Raw genomic sequence first — 17,061 nt, 5'->3', positions numbered from 1 at the left:
GCTGCAAGAGAACTAGTTAAAAACAAAATAAACTGTCTATGGAAATGAGTAGACCTCAAGCTACTAAAAGGTTGCCTTCGTTTTTTTAACTTTGTTGTTCTCTTTCTTTTTTATTTGTTCCAATGCGATGCCTCTGAGTCGCCAGCCCCAGCGAGCGGACCGCAGCTGGAAAACCCCATATATATATATTTGAATCTGTGTGCCTCTATGAGAGTGTCTATGATACGGTGGAGTGCATTCAAGATTCCTTGCTGCAGGGGCAAGGCCAAGGAAAGCTAATTTCGTTAGCAAGCGGCTGCAGTGACTGTCCGTTGACCTGTGTGGGTTTCTTCATGACCATCATCAACACTGCTTCTGCACATCAGCACTGTTTTAGAAAGACACGACAGCTCAAGTGAAACTGCAATTCGCGCACCACACGCGAGGTGTTTGTAAACCGCTGCGTCGTGGCAGCGGCAGCGGTGTCCGCGACGACGACGCGGTAAAACACAACGCAGATGCTGCCGTCAAAGGTGAAGTAAATGGACTCGAGCTGGAAGGGCAGACTGGAGAACTTGAACTGACGCTCGCACTCGATGTAGGCTGCTGTCTGCTGCTGCAGGGCCTGCTCGTGTTGTTGGCGGTCAACCGCACACCCAAAGACGTCCACCTCGCGCAGGAGAACACCGTTCATGTGCTCCCGACAGGCCTGGTCGGCCGGCGTACTGGAGGACGAGGGGTAGAGCCGCACACAGACGCCGACATCTTCGAAGGGCACATTCTCGTAGGGGCTTTCATCACCATACACGTGCGCCAGGTACGACTTTCCCACCTCCACCAGAGACAGCGGCGCACGCGCCAGAGTTGTGCTCGCCATGGCGGCACCATCAAGCTCGCCGTTACTGCTGCTGCTACTGCTGCCGTTGCTTTTCTCAAAGTCGCGCGTCAGCGCCGCCTGTGCCGCCACCAGGGCGGACGACGAGAGGTTCGCCAGAAAACGCATCGTCTGGCCCTTTGAAAACTGCAGCACGGCCACCACATCGGTCTCGCTGCTCTGCCGTACGCCGCTTCCGTCGATGATCGCGGCGGCGCCGTTCTGGCGTGACTGCAGAGAGGCGCCAGGATGGCCTGCTGGGGGGATCCGGCGGGCAGAGGGGCCGGGGACGACTACACGCGTCGTCGCCGTCGTACGTGCCGCGAACACATCGGCAATGCTCGTGTGCAAGGAGGAAGAGGGGAGAGAGGCGGAGGCGGAGACGCACCGCGGACTGCCAGCCCCGCGTCCATTCAACACCGTGCCATTCACCGACCGACCAAGTCCCGCAGACGCCGGCGCACGCGTCACTGTCACGACGTTCGCTTTCGGCACCCGCCGCATCGAAGGGCCCTCGACGTGGTGGTGCTGCATCGGAGGCGACTGCACCTGCGAGCGGGCGGCACCGCCGCCCCCACGCGAGGCGTACCGGGGACCGCCCGCACCCGCCATCGACGGAATGGCAGGGGCTGTCGCCGACTCGTCGCCTGAGCTCAGCGACAGGAGGTGCAGCTTGTCGACGGGCACACGGCGGCCACTGACGGCAATCAACGAGCCCGCTGCCGCCTTCACCTGTGGGAGGTGGTGGCTGCGGCGTGTCGGCTGCGGGACATGCGATGTGCCTACTGGGGCTGCCGATGTCGCACCGTTACGCCGCGGGTACCGGCTCTGCTGCTGCACGTCATCATACGACGGCGGGGGAGGGGGCACATCGCCAGCAGCAGCAGCAGAAGCAACAGTCTCCCCGTCGCGGTCCGAGAACGTCGGCGACTCCTCTTCCGCATACTCGTCCCCAGCACTGCGAGGGCTCTGCTGTTGCACTGCGGCCGCCAGCATCGCCAGCATGTCCGTCCCGTTGGTGAGGCCATCGTTGTGGAACTCAATCCCACCTGAGCGACGCCCCGGCGCGTTGCCGCAGTGAGGCAGAGGATGATGATAACCCTCGTCATCACCACCACCACCACTGTTCGGCCGCATCGCCTCTTCCATGGCGGATGCGAGCAGGCGTGGCGCCTGCGCAGATGTCGATTCCACGTAGGCGTCGGCAGCAGACGACACCGCCGACGTGGAGAAGTACACCATCGGGTCGCGTCGCACGCCAACCGCGGGCACCTCACGAGGCGCGAGGTCGCTGTAGGGCGAGGTGCCCCCGTCGTTGTCGTCGTTGTCGCTCTCGGCGAAGACGCCATGCGGTGCCGCAAAGCGCTCCGGTGTGCTCTCGGCCGTCATGGCGAGCCCTTGTCCCCAGACGTCTGCAGTGTTGGCTGTCTTGGAGGGGGCAGGCGCGGCGAAGAGAGACTCCAAAACCGCGTACGAATTGAACGGCGCCCCATGCGCTGCGGCGGCGGTCGTCGTATCCAGCAGGTGCTGCTGCCGTTTGCGGGAGCCGTGCGGACTCACCCCGTTTGAATCGGAGCGCCGCGCCGGCGTGGAGGTGTCGAAGCAGCCGCGGAGCATCTCCTCCACCGCCTGCTGTAGGTCGAAGGTGCGATGCGGGGTCCGCACAGGGTCGTAGCTGCCGGCGGCGCCGTCATGCGTTGGCGTCTCGGAGCCGGACTCGAAGGAGTTGTTGAGGTAGAAGGAAATGTCGTCCATGCGGGTGGGGGTCTCGCTCAAGGCGCGGGCCGCCATCGCCGCCGCGACAGAGCGACGTGCTCCGCTGGGCGTGCAGTGCAGAGACGACTGCGGGGAGACCTGCGTAGCGCCGCTGACGCCGGCGGCCACATCGGCTGTCGGAGAAAACGCACTGCCCGTCTTTCCCTGTGTGTACAGAGGCGAGCACTGGCTACGGCTGCGCTGCTGCATTAGTTTTGTGGCCGTTGAAGTTGTCGCTACTGGGTTGACGCCGCTGGTGTGGTTCGCTGAAGGCAAGACGTTGTGACCCGGGGTACGCGCCACACTCAGCAGGCTGCTGTCGCTGATGATGCTGGGTGTTGCAGCACAGGCCGCCGCGGCGTCGGCCCGTTTGTGGGTGTTGGGAGTGACAGCCGTAAGACCGGCGGTGATGGCACGCGTGAGAGACTTCAACGGGCTGCGTGATGGTGCTGCGGTGGGGAGTGCGTTGCCAGGGTCGTCACACACAACGTTACTCGATTCGTACGCCGCACAGTCTGCGACGGCCGGTGCGTCTGTGTTCATAGGGTCCTCTACTTTCAGGTCTGCCAGTACGGGCGTGCCGCAGCACGCGAGGTCCACGTTGCCTACGGTGCTGCCGGCGGCAGGCGCCACACATCTGCGTTCATTACCCTTACCATTCCCACCGAACCTGCCAAGCGACACCCCTGCTGGAGGAATGTTTTCCTTATTCGCATTCAAGTAGGAATTTGTCACATCGCGAAAAGCCGATGGAGTCGCCGCTGCATTGACCTCCGCCGTGGGCGAGGCTGCGTTGCTGCGAAGGTTTGACATCGAGCGTATTGAAGGACGACAGAGAAAAAGAGAACTTATCCCAGCCTCGTGGCGGCCCGTAGCTGAAATCTATAAAGAAAAATTGGGTTTCTGCTGTGCTTGCTACCGGAGAGTCAGAACTAAAAAAAAACACGTGATTCGTTGTCAGCCGTATGGACTGCTTTTCGTCTTCCTCGTACTGAAACCGTAGCAACAGCAGCCAAAAGAGATTTAAAACGGAAAGCAAGAGTCTCTGAGGTCAACTTCACGTAGGGAGAGAGATCAGGTACTCACAAGTGCTCCGCAACGGGAATGCAACCAACGGGATAAAACGACGAGAGAGGCACAAAGCGCGGCTATCGTATCGGCGACGGGTTACCTATTCCGATTCGCACGCTATCGGGCACTTCTAAAATGCACGAGAAAACAAGGATAAAGAAAAAAGAGTAGATCTATAAAGAAGGCTGTATCCTGAATCAATAAACCAAAAATGACTCAGCCACAAAAAATAGGTAAAAAGAACTCTATGCGGGTGCGTGTCTGTATGTGGGCGTGTGCGTGTTTTTGAATGAAACGGGAAAGGAAAAGAGAGAAGCAATCGTAGAGTCCCTGGGACCATTCAACAGAAAAGAACACGACGTGGCCTGAGAAAGTGATTTCGCCCCTTCTCTCAAAAAAAAAAACTAAATATAACTCGCTCGTTTTATTTGCGTCACTTCCTTGTGTCTTACTTGCCGCGACGGTCCCACACGCTCCGATTGAGGCTCGGTGATGGCACTGAGGAAAGAAGCGCGAGATGATTTATAGAAAGGCTTGTATTAAGTGTGTGTGCGTTGGTGCGGGTGTGCATCTATCTTTCGGTTGTGGTATTCGATGACGAGAGAGATGGCAGGTCAGCAAAGATGCGGCACACAAGAGTAAAAACAAAAACAGTTGAAGAGAATATGTGAAGTAGAAGAAGTTAGCAGGACGAGTGGAGCTAGAATGTCAATGAGACGGCAATGGTGGATGAGCATACAAGGTTTGAGGGTGAACATAAATATTTACGGATCTACTAAATCTACTTTGACTCACCCTGGCAATTCTTTCCCCCTCAAGAGTTACACAAAGTTGCATTTTCGCAATGAAAAGGAAAAAAACAAACAAAGCTAATTAGTAAGGCTACAAATGCCACTCGGTAAATGGTGAGCCGCTACGTCGTGGTGAGCCGGCCGCTCCGTTTCCGACGTATATTCTTCTTTTCTCTCAAGTTTTATTATTATGCACGTCATTCATCGAACACGGTTAAACGAGGCGTACAAGCACGACGCAAGTACGCATTTTATTGCCATCGCGTCCATCGGCGAGGAGACGACACGGCTGCTCATCACAAGCCAAGGAAAGACCCTTCCTCGGTAACTGTCTCTTCTTTAGCCATTCCCTCGCAGGAGCGAGAGATTCAACTTAACGCCTTAAAAAAACATAAAAATGAAAGAGAGGAAAGGCGGCTCCCAATAATGATGATGAACAGTAAAATGGAAGCATCTGCCCTAGGGTGCGGAGGAGGAGCACCTTCGCACAAGCAGTAAAATAAGCCGTTCCATTAAGAAAACAACACGGCACGACAAACACCTCAAAGAACAACAAAAAGAAAAAGCAGAGAAAAACAAAAATAAGAGTTTTAGAATAACGGACAGCAATGGTTAGCTAGTGTACAAGGGAAGTCGCTTGAGGGCAAACGAAAGCGCTAGTCAAAAAAGCCGCCGCCACCGGAACTCTTGAGCTGGCGTTGAATTTTCTGCTTCTGACGGCCCTTCTGCACGTTGCGGTGCAGGTGGCGGTTGAAGTCGCTGTTGTCTTTGCGACGGATGTTCTTTCGAATCTGGTGTTTCACGTGGTCCTCGTTGATCTCGCCATCGGCCAAGAAGTTTGCGTTGCGGTTCGCGTTGCGGGCGTAGTATTCGCCTTGGCGGAGTTCACGGGCGCCTTCCATTGCCTCGTCGAGTGAGCCGGCATCGCTGGAACCGTCGTCTTCACCGTCACCATTACCATCCTCTTCAGCACCAGTAGCAGCAGCGCGACGCAGCACGGCTGTAAACTGTCCTTCCTCACCATCGTCGATGTCGGTATCGTTCACATCGGAGTTGCCCTCCTCACCGTCTTGCTGTTCTTCTTCCTCTTCATCACTACCATCTGCGTCAGCGCCTTCGCCGCCCCCTTCCTCCTTCGCACGCTGGAAACCTTCTTCCATCAGACGCTCAAGGTCCTCTTGCTGCCTGTGCGTGAAGTGCCCACTCGCGTAGACCTGCTTGTCCAACTCCCCATGACGCACCACGTCGTTCGCCAAGGTAGGGAACCACGTCGTCTCCACCTTGAAGCGGCGTTGAAAGAAGTTGGCTAAGTTGTGCACATCGCGGTCGAACAGCTCCGCCGCGTTCGGGTGGTTGGTGGACACCATCTGCGGGAAGTCGATAACGATTACGCGCTGGTCTTCGGTGATCATCAAATTGAATTCGTTGAAGTCGCCGTGAATGAGCCCCGCCTCCGCCAGCTTCACCATCAGCTCGAGGGCGCGCCGGTAGACCTTGCTGGCGTCGCCGAGCTCGGTGATGTTGTTCAGCAGCGTCCCCGGCACCAGCTCCATCAGCAGCGCGTGTCGGTTCTGGTCAATCGGCTTCGGCACTGGGAAGCCCTCGTCATACAGCACCTTCATAAACGAGTACTCCTTCTGCGAGGCAAGGCGGGAGAGGTAGAACCAACTCTCACCGTGGCGCGTGCGTCCATTTCCCTTGTAGTCGCGATTGCGCGTGACGGTGCGAAACGAACAGCGGCCGAGGCGCTGCAGCTTCAGCACACAGTCGTGCCCGTTGTCATCACGCACGAGGATGATGTCGGACTCCTTACCACAGCCGATGCGGTGACCCACGCCCGTGCACGTGCCTCGGCGGCTCAGCGTGCGCAGTGCCAGGTAGTCGTAGGCGCCGTACTTCATGGCGTAGCCGTCGTACATGGTGTTTTCGTGGTGGATCATCTTGTGCTTCAGCAGCGTGTTCAGTCGCTTGCGACAGCCACCGTGCGGCAGCTGGGCAATGCGCTCAACGAGGGCGGTGGGGGCGACGTCGTGGTTGCGCATCGCCATCTCCAGCGCCGTCAGAACGCGGAAGTCTTCATCCTCCATGAAGCGGAGGAGCGTCACGTCCAACTTCACCATCCTTGCGGTGTAGCGACCGTTGAGTGGTTGCTTTTTGAAGTGAATCGCTACACCTGCGGCTGTGGCACGCTTTGTACAGTGGAGCAGCGAGGAAAACAAACACAAGAGAATCTCTGAACGGCGGCTCCGATTTCCCTTTTTCAAATCTTCCAGTTATGCATGTCGCAAAAGGAAAAAGGTACAGGGGAAAAGACAGCGATGAGAGAGAGAAGGGGAAAAGTTTCACCCGTGGCTACAAACAAGCGCTACGCTGAGCAGTCAGGTAGCTGCGGCGTAACGAGAGAACACCAACGCAAAGAAACAGGAGTTGGAGATGTAGGTTGCCGGAGCGTCGCTGCTCTGAACACCTTGGGCGAGCCAATAAGCGGAAAAAAAAAACAAGCGGAAAGAGTCACAGAGCACAACTCTGTCGTTTGGCTTTCTTTTGATGGATGCACCGACCGTTAAAGCACCAGCCTTCAACTCGGAAGCCAACTGAGCGGGCAAGCTGTCGCGTAAACAGGATAGAAGGAAAGAAAAACACACAGAGAAAAAAGAAGGCAGAGAGAACGGAGGGGAAAGCGCAAAAAACAAACAGTGAGCATCGCCGTTCTTGAAGGTCCCCCAGCGGCATCGATCTTTGTCCTCCGCATCCGCTACTTCAAGCTTAGCGTTAGGTGCAAAAGAGAGGCCTCATACAAGCTTTGCAGCACGAAGCTCTCCGACAAAACGTCTTGAAAGTCACGCAGCGACATCTGCTCCGTCGGCGGGGCCTGCAAAAACTTGAGCGCACTGATGTAGTCGTCACCAAACCCGAGCAGCTGCGGGCTCCACCGCAACAGCAGCGCCGCGCACACGTACACATGCGTGAGGCTCCACCTGCGCTCTTCGTCGGACAAGTACGCGTCCAGCAGCCGCAGCGACTGGGTCTCGGTGAGCTCGCGCAGCAGCAGGCAGTTCATCCAGCGGAAGCTAAAGTGCTCAAAGTGAAGATGCAGCGTATCCACGATGTCGTGGTACAGGGGCGGATCCGCGGCCTGCACCACTGCAGCCAGGTGTCGCATCATGGCTGTTATTCCCTCATGACTGCTAGTGTAGTTGTCCTGCATCACGTTGAGCAGATAAGAGGTGAGCCAGTACACCTCCGCCTCAAGCTCATTAATCCACTGCGTCACTGGTACGGCCGTCGGTGACCAAAGTTCCTCCAAGATGTCCGCCGTGTAGGAGTGCAACTCGGTGATGGACCGGGTCGGACAGAAGTGAGCGGCCAGCACGACCGCCATGAAAGGCACCACCAAGTCGTTCATGCCCTGCACATATCCACACGCGGGGTGACGCAGCGACCAAATAAACAGGATGCGCTCGATGGAACCCTGCACGCGTGGGTGGCGCAGGTAGCTGCGTCCACCTGACATGCGGGGAATGTCCTTGCGGATCTGCTTGAGTGTCTGCAGTTCCTTCGAGCCAAGCATCGTGCTGGCGCTCAGCTGATGTCCGGTGGACGTGCCGGTAAGTGGCTTTGCTGTGCTGGTCGTCGTCGGGAAAGTTGACTTGGAAGTAGAGAAAGTGCGAGAGTCCGCCGCCGGTAGTTGCTTCGGTGAAGGAGAGAAGTATGTGGTGGTGGTGGACGTGTTGATCGCAGAGTTGAAAGAGGCGTTCGCCACCATACCGGGGGCCTCCAGTGAGGGAGCAGAGCAAGCAAGTTTGGGGGACTGCGCCAGAAGTGATTGCACGTCTTCCAAAGAAACAGACGAATGCTGAAGTCCACGGGGACTTCTCCGCGGCTGCAGGGGAGCAACACTGGCAGCAGCATTGGCGCCTGGCGGACCTTCTACTGCACCCTTCAGCCCACCTCGCTTCTCGGTAGCGAGGGCGGGCGTCAATGGAGTTGCCTGAAGTGACGTCTGTCCAGCTACTGTCGTGAGAGCCGGTTCCCGCGGTTGCACCTCCCCTGCGGGTGCCGTGTCGACTGCCTTCAGGGTGGAGCGTCGCACCGCCGTATCCACACCGCTGTCCACCAACGCACAGACGGCGTCCCAGTCGACGGTGCCGTAGGAGCTACGGATGTACGCCGCGTACTCAATGCGGCGACGCGACACCGTTGGCATGCGTGTCGCCGCCTGCGGACTCCAGCACCCCGTGAGGAACATCCACACCTCGTAGCGCAGGTGCACTGGGCAGCCCTGCCAGCTCAGTTCACGTAGCTTGTCTACGTCAGCCGGATCCGCTCGCAAAGCGGTCTCGAAGCGCTTCACCTGTTCTGCGCTGGACGCGGTGATGGCGCTCGACGTGGTGAGTCCGCCGACAGCGGAGGACGTAGCCATGGTGTCGAGCCCAGTAGACGACGCCGACGCGGCGTGCGGAAGAAGTTTATGAACACGAAAGCTGCCCGAGGGAGCCGGCAGTGGGGTGTTGCTCCGCTCCCCACTGCTGCGTGACGCGTTGATAGCCAGTTTGGGCGATTTATTCGGCTTATTCGCGCTGTTGGTGGAAGGCGAGGACGGGGGGCCGCTGAGCAGGGCATTCACAGACCCGTTACTGCCACGCTCCAGCGCAGTTGGTGCGCAGCTATCGCCATCTGCTTTACTTAAACCGGTAGTGCGCACGCGAGGCACTTGATTTTGACTGCAATGGTACGGTCTGGTGGTGGCACGGTACTGAGTGCTGTCGCTGATACACAGCCGTGGGGCGGCGCTGTCAGACGTGCTGTTTTCTGAAGCAGCGCTGGAGCTGGCTTCTGCCTTGTTGGCTGTAGCCGTGGTAAAGGGCGAGTAGCCGAGCACGCGTTCAAGAAATGAGGAGTACATCAGCTGAGAGGAGCTTCATGGAGCATGGTCGGGGATCTACGTGAACAGCGCCAGAGCTGCAACAAAATCGCGTCAGTGAGAGTTCTCCGCAGTTCTTCCGTTGCTACGAAAGCGACAAGACCGGGTTAAAAGAAAAGTAAAAAAACAGCAGCAGCAGCAGCAGAGAGGGCGCGAAGCACATAGGAGAGAGAGAGAAAAAAGGACCGACAGCTTTATTGGCTCGGCGTCTACCAGCGGGGTCGATAGAAAGTTGGAACCTCGCTGTGGAGGCTTCGCTGATATTCCAGCAAAAAGGGAGAGAAGCCCAACGTGGGTTGGTGAGAGTCAAAGGGGGAGGAGAACGGGAAACGGAGATGAAGACTAGCGGGCTGCACAGAAGAAAAGCATTCTCTCATAGAAAAAAAAATGATAAAGGAAGGGGGAGACACGAAGTTCTCACGAGCTATTTCATAGCCGTGTTTCATGTAAGCAGCATATATATATATATAGAGAGAGAGAGAGAGAGAGCAGATACTTGATCAACCCGTACCTGAAGGATCATTTGCGATTGATACTTCGTTACTGTGGGAGAAAAAAAAAGGAATTAAAAGTGTTTCAATCGACAGGAATTAGCTGCACTCACAAACGCTAAAGAAGGCGAGAACAACGAGGCAACAAAGCGTCTCCTTTGTACTTATCGCCTTCGCTTCTTGCCGATAAGTGCAGAGGAACGAAGATCATCCAGCATCTGCATTCGATTCTTTGGCTTCGCATCGCTTCGATGTACAGTGTTGGGCGGTTCTGCGGCAGGTGACTGGCGGGAAGACTTGTGTTCGGCCGGCACGTCGTCCGGGTTAGAACCTGTGAAGCTCTTTGATGCCGTGACGGGCGCCGCCGAAGTGGACTTCGCGTTGTACGGGGTCGCAGACGCCCTCGGCAACGTCTTCGCCTCTTCACCGCTCGTGCCGGCCCTTTCGTCATCGTTGCTACCCCTCTCCGTTCGATTGCGGTGTGTGTGGTGACCCAACTGAATCCGCTCTTGCCTCACGTCCTCCAACCGTCGTCGCTTCACTTTTTCCCGCACCCCGCGAGGCACCACGCGCTGCAGTGTTGCCTGGTCTCGCGAGTCCACCGCAAACATGTTCTCTTGCGAGGGCCCGTGACTGAGCGAGGCCGTGCCAGCTGTGGCGTCGTCGGCGTCGCCGCTCGCGAGCGACCCGCGGCCGTAGATGAGTTCCGCCTGCTCCTGCTGCATCCGTTTTTCCTTACTCGAGAGTTTGCTGGCCCCCACACCGGCGCGACTCCACGGACGGCCTTCGCTTCCCTCGAGGCCGCCATCGCCATCCACACGTCGATTCGTGGGAGAGGAAAGGGACGACGAGGACAGCAAGCCATCCTTGTCCGCTACAGCGGTAGGCCCGCGCACCCCTCCTCCACCACGTGCCAGGTCTTCCCGGACGCGCTTCTCGGCAAGTTCAGCGTAACTTGCGCTGATGTTGAAGGGGCACCTCAGATAACCTCCCTTGTGCGACTTGACGGGGGTCTGGTGGGCATTGCGGCTGCCGTGGTTCTGTGCGGCGAAGCTGCTAGACATCTGAATGGTCTCCTTTTGGCTGACGCCCATATGTTTCCGTTTCCGCGCACCGCTTGGGGTATTCAGAAGGGGAGTGTGGCGTCTCTCTCGCAGCGCCGCTCACTTTTTTCTTTTACAAATCCAATGGGTAGGGCAAGAGGAGAAGAGAGGAGAGGAGAGGAGAGGATACGGTGTGGGACAAGAGCAATGTACGACAAAAGGAGAGTTCACGGCCCATTGAAGGCGCAAACGAGACACTTTGGCGTCCGATTCCGCACGCGCATTGCCCTCACTCTGGACGTGCAGGCATATTTTTTTTTTCTTGGGAGGAGGAGGGGTGCATTTACTATTTCTTCGTCATAAAATGATGCTCTCTCTGCTCAGCGTTCTACTAGAAAACTTCCTTCGCCTTTAGCGCTACAATCTCGTCGATGAGATCGTTCAGTGCCAGAGGTGCCCCCGGCAACTCGCGGTAGACAGCGTGTACCCCACGCGCGGTGCGGTCCAGCAGCACAGCAGTGCTCGCCCACCCTTCCAAACCGCCAAAGATGTGCGTCGAGTACACCACTGTCACGCCGCGCTGCGTGCTTTCCTCGTACAGAAACTGCAGCAGGCTGTGGCGCTGATCCACGTCAAGGTCGGCGGTCGCCTCATCCAGCAGCACGATCGGATTGTCTTCCAGCAAATGAAAGAGAAGCTGGACTCGCTTCTGCTCCCCTGCGCTAATGTGTCGCACGTCCCAGTCCATTTGCACCGCCAACAGGGATCGAAGATGCTCTGCGCGCGCTGTCTTGATCTGCAACAACTGATGGACGTGCATCTCACCACCAGGGACCACCGTCCACCAGTCCCCGCCATAGCTGACGAGTCCGTTCAATAGCATGTCTTCGTAGCACCGCTTTCCCAGCACGGAGAGGGCGCCGTTGCCATTGTCGAAGAACTGCTTGCCACCGAGCATGTTCAACAGAGTCGTCTTGCCTGCCCCGTTCACGCCGCACAGCAGCACCCGTTCGCCGCGGAACACCTGAAAAGACATGTCGCGGAAAATGTCTTTGTAAGACAAATGAGAGCAGTCAATGACCACTTCTCGCTGACTGCTAACCGCGGTCTCTGCAGATCGCCAGTAGGTCCGATTGTCGTGAATCGGCAGCGTTGGCGAGGAGGGCATCACCGCTGCGGCGCTGCTCCCCTCCACCAGAGGAGCCAGCGTGGATGTGGGGCTGAACTTGCCGTAGGACAGCTTCACGTGGCCGCTCACGTCATCGCGGGTCGCACACTGGCTCATAAATTGAAAGGCGTACTCCTCCAACGGGATTTGCAGCTCCGTGACGGGCCGGAGCTCCACAATTTCACCATTTTCAAAAAGCAGCAGATGGGTGGCCCAGCCTTGAATACGATCCAGAATGTGGGTCGCGTAAAGACAGCAGCCCTCCCGTTCCTCACACTCCCTCTTCACGAGGTCGAGCACGGTGCGTCGCTCCGCCAGGTCAATGTCGGTACTGCACTCATCTAACAAGTACACCGTGGCGGGGCGCAGCAGTCCGTGTAGTATCTGCACACGTCGCTTCTCACCCGAGCTCATCTTGTCCACGAAGCGAGACAACCGCAGGTGCAACGCCTCGGCCACCGCCGCTTTGCGCTCCGGCAGAGGTGCGGGGGCCGCAACGCGGCCCACCGTGTTGCCAAAGACGGCCTCCGGCGGCCATGGTGCACCGATCAAGGCGATGTGCTGCGCCATACTCGTGTCATCGAACGGATCGCCGTTGAGCACCCGCACGCTTCCCGTGTGAGGCATGCGACGGCCAGCCAGGAGGGACAAGAGAGTTGACTTGCCACTGCCGTTGTGGCCGATGACGAGAATGCGGTCGCCGCGGTTAACGGTGAGGTTGACTTCCTTCAACGCCGGCTGCGCCGCGTCGGGGTACCGGAAACTGACGCCGCGAACGTTAATAATGCCACTTTGCGGCATCATTTCCTTTTTGTTGTTGTTGTTGCAAATCCGTTCTACTCGAGAGAGAAGACGATGATTTGTGCGAATCTGCATGAATTGGGTGTCTTTTTGCGTTCGCCGCCGCAGCGAACTGAACTAAATCGACTGTCAGCGGCGTTTGCGATGAAGGGAGAAGTCGCAACACATGAAACAAGTACATGGTTGAACATCGGAGGCGAAGGGAGAGGAAACGAGAAGAAGACAAGAGAAAAGTGTCACACATTCCGATGGAGTTGAACCAAGGGTGCTCGTACGGAAAAACAGAACATCGTTGCTACCTTGGTGACAGCAGAGGTACAAAACAACAAAAAAAAATACGATGGTCACCAACTAGATGGTTTCCTCCTCCAGTACGAGACCACCTATTTGCCTGTTGCGGCGAGAAATAACACAGCCACTGCGGTCTCCGTGCAGTATTCCCAGTTCCATTCTGCGTGCACCTCTACAACAATTCAAAGAACTCTGTGTTAGCCAATCGTTTGTGCTGTTTCTCGAGCTTTTCAAGACGAAAAGGGGAAGGAGAAACTAGTTCTTTCGCAGTCATAAAGAGTAATAAGAAGAAGAGTCATTTTTCGTGAATCTCTGCTTGTAAAACTCCTTTGGGGGAGGGGGAGGAAGAGGGGGAGGGGAGGGGCGTCAGAAAGAGAGAAGCAAATAAGATGAACCGTGAGACCTCTTAACATTGGTGCTCATCATCTGTGAATGTATGTGCTTCCATACGATGCGGGTGCTGCGTTGGCGGCGCAGGCCGCACATCGAATCCTCTTTCTACGAAAAGATTCTTATTGGAGTGCGTAACAGAACAGTAGAAAGAAAGAAAAGGTGAAAATGATAAACATAACGTACGAAAAAACAGAGGTTGTAAAAGAGACTGCGCCGCACCGCGGCAGAGTATTTGTCTTCTTTTTTTGAGGGAGTGGGACAAAAAAGAAGAGTCTTGCTCAGATTGCAACAGAGAAGGCGTGAAGGTGGCATCAACGACTACGGCTCGGGGCGACGTACAGAGCACCTGCTTCTTCGAAATGCAGAATAACTCGCACAGATCAACGATGTCTTCAACAAGCGAAAAAGAAAAACAGCTGCTGCAGTGAATTGTATGTTCCTCCACTCATCTCGACAACTCAGCAGAACCATTTTTACCCCCAACCATCATCTTTCACACTAAAATAGTGGTTCTCACGCTTTGCTTGGCAAGCAGAGAAAAATAGTATTAATAAAATGAGAGTGATTGTCATCCAGTAAGCGAGCACGTAAACGAAAAAAAAAATAAGCATCGCTCGATACCTGTCTGAACGTTAATTACTCGACAGCCGCACCGCCGCTTCTCGGTGACGAACGATAGAGAGAGAAACGAAAGGAGAGAAAGCTCTGAGAGAATAATAGAACTAGTGAAGACACGTAAGAAAAGTATTACAGCTTGCTGTCAACGCCACGAACGGTGAAGCGCTTCTCGTCCGCCATGTACGTCTTCGCGTCCGCCGGCTTCTCGATCGAGCCAAACGGCATCTGCGCCACTAGCTGCCACTCTGCGGGCACGCCGAAAGCGGTACGCAGCTCCGCCTCGATCAGCTCGTTGTAGTGCTGCAGCGACGCGCCGATGCCGTCCTGCGCCAGCGCCGTCCACACCGCGAACTGCGCAATCGCGGACGAGTGCTGCGACCACGTGGGGAAGTTCGCCGCGTACAACGGGAAGGCCGCCTGCTGCCCCTTGACAGCCGCGGTGTCCTCGTAGAACAGCACCGTGCCCGCACCGGCGAGGAAGCACCCGTTCACCTTCGCCTCGCTTGCCGCGTACTGCTCCGCGCTCATCACCTTTTTTAGCGCAGCCTTCACGATCTCCCACACCTTCGCATGCTCCGCCCCGTACAGGATCACCGCGCGCGAGCTCTGCACGTTGAAGGATGAAGGACAGTCGCGGATCGCAGTCTTAATCGTCTCCGTCACCTCCTTCTTGCTCTTGGGCAGCTTGCTGCCAAGGCTGTAGATGCTGCGGCGCTGCTCGAGGGCCTTAAGGAACGGGGTGGACATGATCGGTGGTGGTGGTGGTGGTTGTGGGAAGGCGAAACGGGTCTGTAAGAACGAGGAGTGCTCGTGAAGTGTGAGTGGGTGTGTTAAGACGGAGGGTGAGCGCGTGGATCTGCCGGGCGGTGGCGTGCCACACAACAGGGGTGCAAGCGAGGAAGAGGGGAGAGGGAGGAGGGAGGGTGGGGAAAACGGGGCACCTGCTGCGCCGGCTGCACTGGCAGCACACCTTGTCGCGCACAACAACGAGACACATAGGGGGCCGGGAGCAGCAGCAACGTACGCGAGGGGAGCAGTGGGGAGGGTGTGCTGCCGCGTCCCCTGCCTGCGGAGAAGCAGCACGTTAGGACTCATCGGCACCATCGTCTTTATCATCATCGTTTACGCTCGGCAGATACCGCGCAGTCCAGATTATTTTGACGTGAGAGAGGACGGCTCGGAAGGGGATTCGAAGCGAAAGAAACAAATATAAAGAAAACGCTAAAGGGTGGAAGTAGTTTTTGATGTTGCGGCGCGCTGCTATGGAGATACATCAACGATCATATCAGGCGTTACGCGGTACATTTTTGATCCCCCGAAGACACTGTTTGGTTGCGATGTGTGCACCACCACGTCCACCATCCCGTCCATCTCACGCATCAGCTCGACCTGGCCCGCCAACGGTGCCTCTGCGATCAACTCCTCGCTGGAGTCTCGATCTGCAGTGCGGTGAACAGCGGGGTTTGCGCTAGCATCAATCTTTCTCCGCTTGCGTTGGTGGACGTCCGCTTCGTCTGAAGCCGGCGGTGCTCTAGATGGGGAGTCTGCACGCTGTGCCTGCGAAGACCGGTGTGTCGGCATGGACGGTGAACGCTCCGACAGCGAGAGCGACCGGCGCGGGTAGAAGAAGATTTGACTGCTAGGACGCAACAGCACCGTTCGCCCTTCGATTTCCACGGGCAGCTGCGACAGCACACGGGCAGAAGGCACCGCGTTGCCGAGGGCGATCCGCCCCTGCGATGACGGGCCGCGATTGCCCTGCACAGCGTGGCGGGACACGACCGCAGCGTACGGCAACCGCTCCTCCGCGGCAACATACGTCTCTGCCGGCTTCTCGATCGAGCCAAACGGCATCTGCGCCACTAGCTGCCACTCTGCGGGCACGCCGAAAGCGGTACGCAGCTCCGCCTCGATCAGCTCGTTGTAGTGCTGCAGCGACGCGCCGATGCCGTCCTGCGCCAGCGCCGTCCACACCGCGAACTGCGCAATCGCGGACGAGTGCTGCGACCACGTGGGGAAGTTCGCCGCGTACAACGGGAAGGCCGCCTGCTGCCCCTTGACAGCCGCGGTGTCCTCGTAGAACAGCACCGTGCCCGCACCGGCGAGGAAGCACCCGTTCACCTTCGCCTCGCTTGCCGCGTACTGCTCCGCGCTCATCACCTTTTTTAGCGCAGCCTTCACGATCTCCCACACCTTCGCATGCTCCGCCCCGTACAGGATCACCGCGCGCGAGCTCTGCACGTTGAAGGATGAAGGACAGTCGCGGATCGCAGTCTTAATCGTCTCCGTCACCTCCTTCTTGCTCTTGGGCAGCTTGCTGCCAAGGCTGTAGATGCTGCGGCGCTGCTCGAGGGCCTTAAGGAACGGGGTGGACATGATCGGTGGTGGTGGTGGTGGTTGTGGGAAGGCGAAACGGGTCTGTAAGAACGAGGAGTGCTCGTGAAGTGTGAGTGGGTGTGTTAAGACGGAGGGTGAGCGCGTGGATCTGCCGGGCGGTGGCGTGCCACACAACAGGGGTGCAAGCGAGGAAGAGGGGAGAGGGAGGAGGGAGGGTGGGGAAAACGGGGCACCTGCTGCGCCGGCTGCACTGGCAGCACACCTTGTCGCGCACAACAACGAGACACATAGGGGGCCGGGAGCAGCAGCAACGTACGCGAGGGGAGCAGTGGGGAGGGTGTGCTGCCGCGTCCCCTGCCTGCGGAGAAGCAGCACGTTAGGACTCATCGGCACCATCGTCTTTATCATCATCGTTTACGCTCGGCAGATACCGCGCAGTCCAGATTATTTTGACGTGAGAGAGGACGGCTCGGAAGGGGATTCGAAGCGAAAGAAACAAATATAAAGAAAACGCTAAAGGGTGGA

At 57.2% G+C, this 17,061-nt stretch overlaps 7 protein-coding genes across 8 annotated transcripts; all 7 read right to left on the bottom strand.

Moving 5' to 3' along the window:
* Window positions 1-361: 361 nt before the first annotated feature.
* On the bottom strand, window positions 362-3,421 carry ABB37_02854 (hypothetical protein; the record flags this gene model as incomplete). The annotated part of the gene is made up of 1 exon (XM_015799996.1): window positions 362-3,421. The coding sequence occupies one exon, from the start codon at window positions 3,419-3,421 to the stop codon at window positions 362-364; it is 3,060 nt and encodes a 1,019-aa protein (XP_015661598.1).
* A 1,705-nt stretch (window positions 3,422-5,126) lies between these two features.
* Window positions 5,127-6,590, bottom strand: ABB37_02853 (hypothetical protein; the record flags this gene model as incomplete). The annotated part of the gene is made up of 1 exon (XM_015799995.1): window positions 5,127-6,590. One exon carries the CDS (start codon window positions 6,588-6,590, stop codon window positions 5,127-5,129), a length of 1,464 nt encoding a protein of 487 aa, XP_015661597.1.
* A 635-nt stretch (window positions 6,591-7,225) lies between these two features.
* Window positions 7,226-9,653, bottom strand: ABB37_02852 (putative GTPase activating protein; the record flags this gene model as incomplete). 2 transcript variants are annotated; one of them, XM_015799993.1, is made up of 1 exon in its annotated part: window positions 7,226-9,653. In XM_015799993.1, exon 1 carries the CDS (start codon window positions 9,374-9,376, stop codon window positions 7,226-7,228), a length of 2,151 nt encoding a protein of 716 aa, XP_015661595.1. In that variant the 5' UTR covers window positions 9,377-9,653. The 2 variants fall into 2 exon arrangements, with proteins under 2 accessions (XP_015661595.1, XP_015661596.1); XM_015799994.1 differs by having other exon boundaries at window positions 7,226-9,648.
* Window positions 9,654-10,049: 396 nt separating this feature from the next.
* ABB37_02851 (hypothetical protein) lies at window positions 10,050-11,060 on the bottom strand (the record flags this gene model as incomplete). The annotated part of the gene is made up of 1 exon (XM_015799992.1): window positions 10,050-11,060. Exon 1 carries the CDS (start codon window positions 10,977-10,979, stop codon window positions 10,050-10,052), a length of 930 nt encoding a protein of 309 aa, XP_015661594.1. The 5' UTR covers window positions 10,980-11,060.
* Window positions 11,061-11,319: 259 nt separating this feature from the next.
* ABB37_02850 (putative Abc transporter) lies at window positions 11,320-13,025 on the bottom strand (the record flags this gene model as incomplete). The annotated part of the gene is made up of 1 exon (XM_015799991.1): window positions 11,320-13,025. Exon 1 carries the CDS (start codon window positions 12,970-12,972, stop codon window positions 11,320-11,322), a length of 1,653 nt encoding a protein of 550 aa, XP_015661593.1. The 5' UTR covers window positions 12,973-13,025.
* A 1,303-nt stretch (window positions 13,026-14,328) lies between these two features.
* Window positions 14,329-15,057, bottom strand: ABB37_02849 (putative mitochondrial hypothetical protein; the record flags this gene model as incomplete). The annotated part of the gene is made up of 1 exon (XM_015799990.1): window positions 14,329-15,057. The coding sequence occupies exon 1, from the start codon at window positions 14,944-14,946 to the stop codon at window positions 14,329-14,331; it is 618 nt and encodes a 205-aa protein (XP_015661592.1). The 5' UTR covers window positions 14,947-15,057.
* A 402-nt stretch (window positions 15,058-15,459) lies between these two features.
* ABB37_02848 (putative mitochondrial hypothetical protein) lies at window positions 15,460-16,686 on the bottom strand (the record flags this gene model as incomplete). The annotated part of the gene is made up of 1 exon (XM_015799989.1): window positions 15,460-16,686. Exon 1 carries the CDS (start codon window positions 16,573-16,575, stop codon window positions 15,460-15,462), a length of 1,116 nt encoding a protein of 371 aa, XP_015661591.1. The 5' UTR covers window positions 16,576-16,686.
* Between the last annotated feature and the right edge of the window lie 375 nt (window positions 16,687-17,061).

The sequence above is a fragment of the Leptomonas pyrrhocoris genome, assembly GCF_001293395.1.
Source record: "Leptomonas pyrrhocoris isolate H10 chromosome Unknown, whole genome shotgun sequence".
NCBI lineage: Eukaryota > Euglenozoa > Kinetoplastea > Trypanosomatida > Trypanosomatidae > Leptomonas > Leptomonas pyrrhocoris.
The sequence above is the reverse complement of the archived record's forward strand: the minus strand, read 5'-3'. Positions and strand labels throughout refer to the sequence as shown.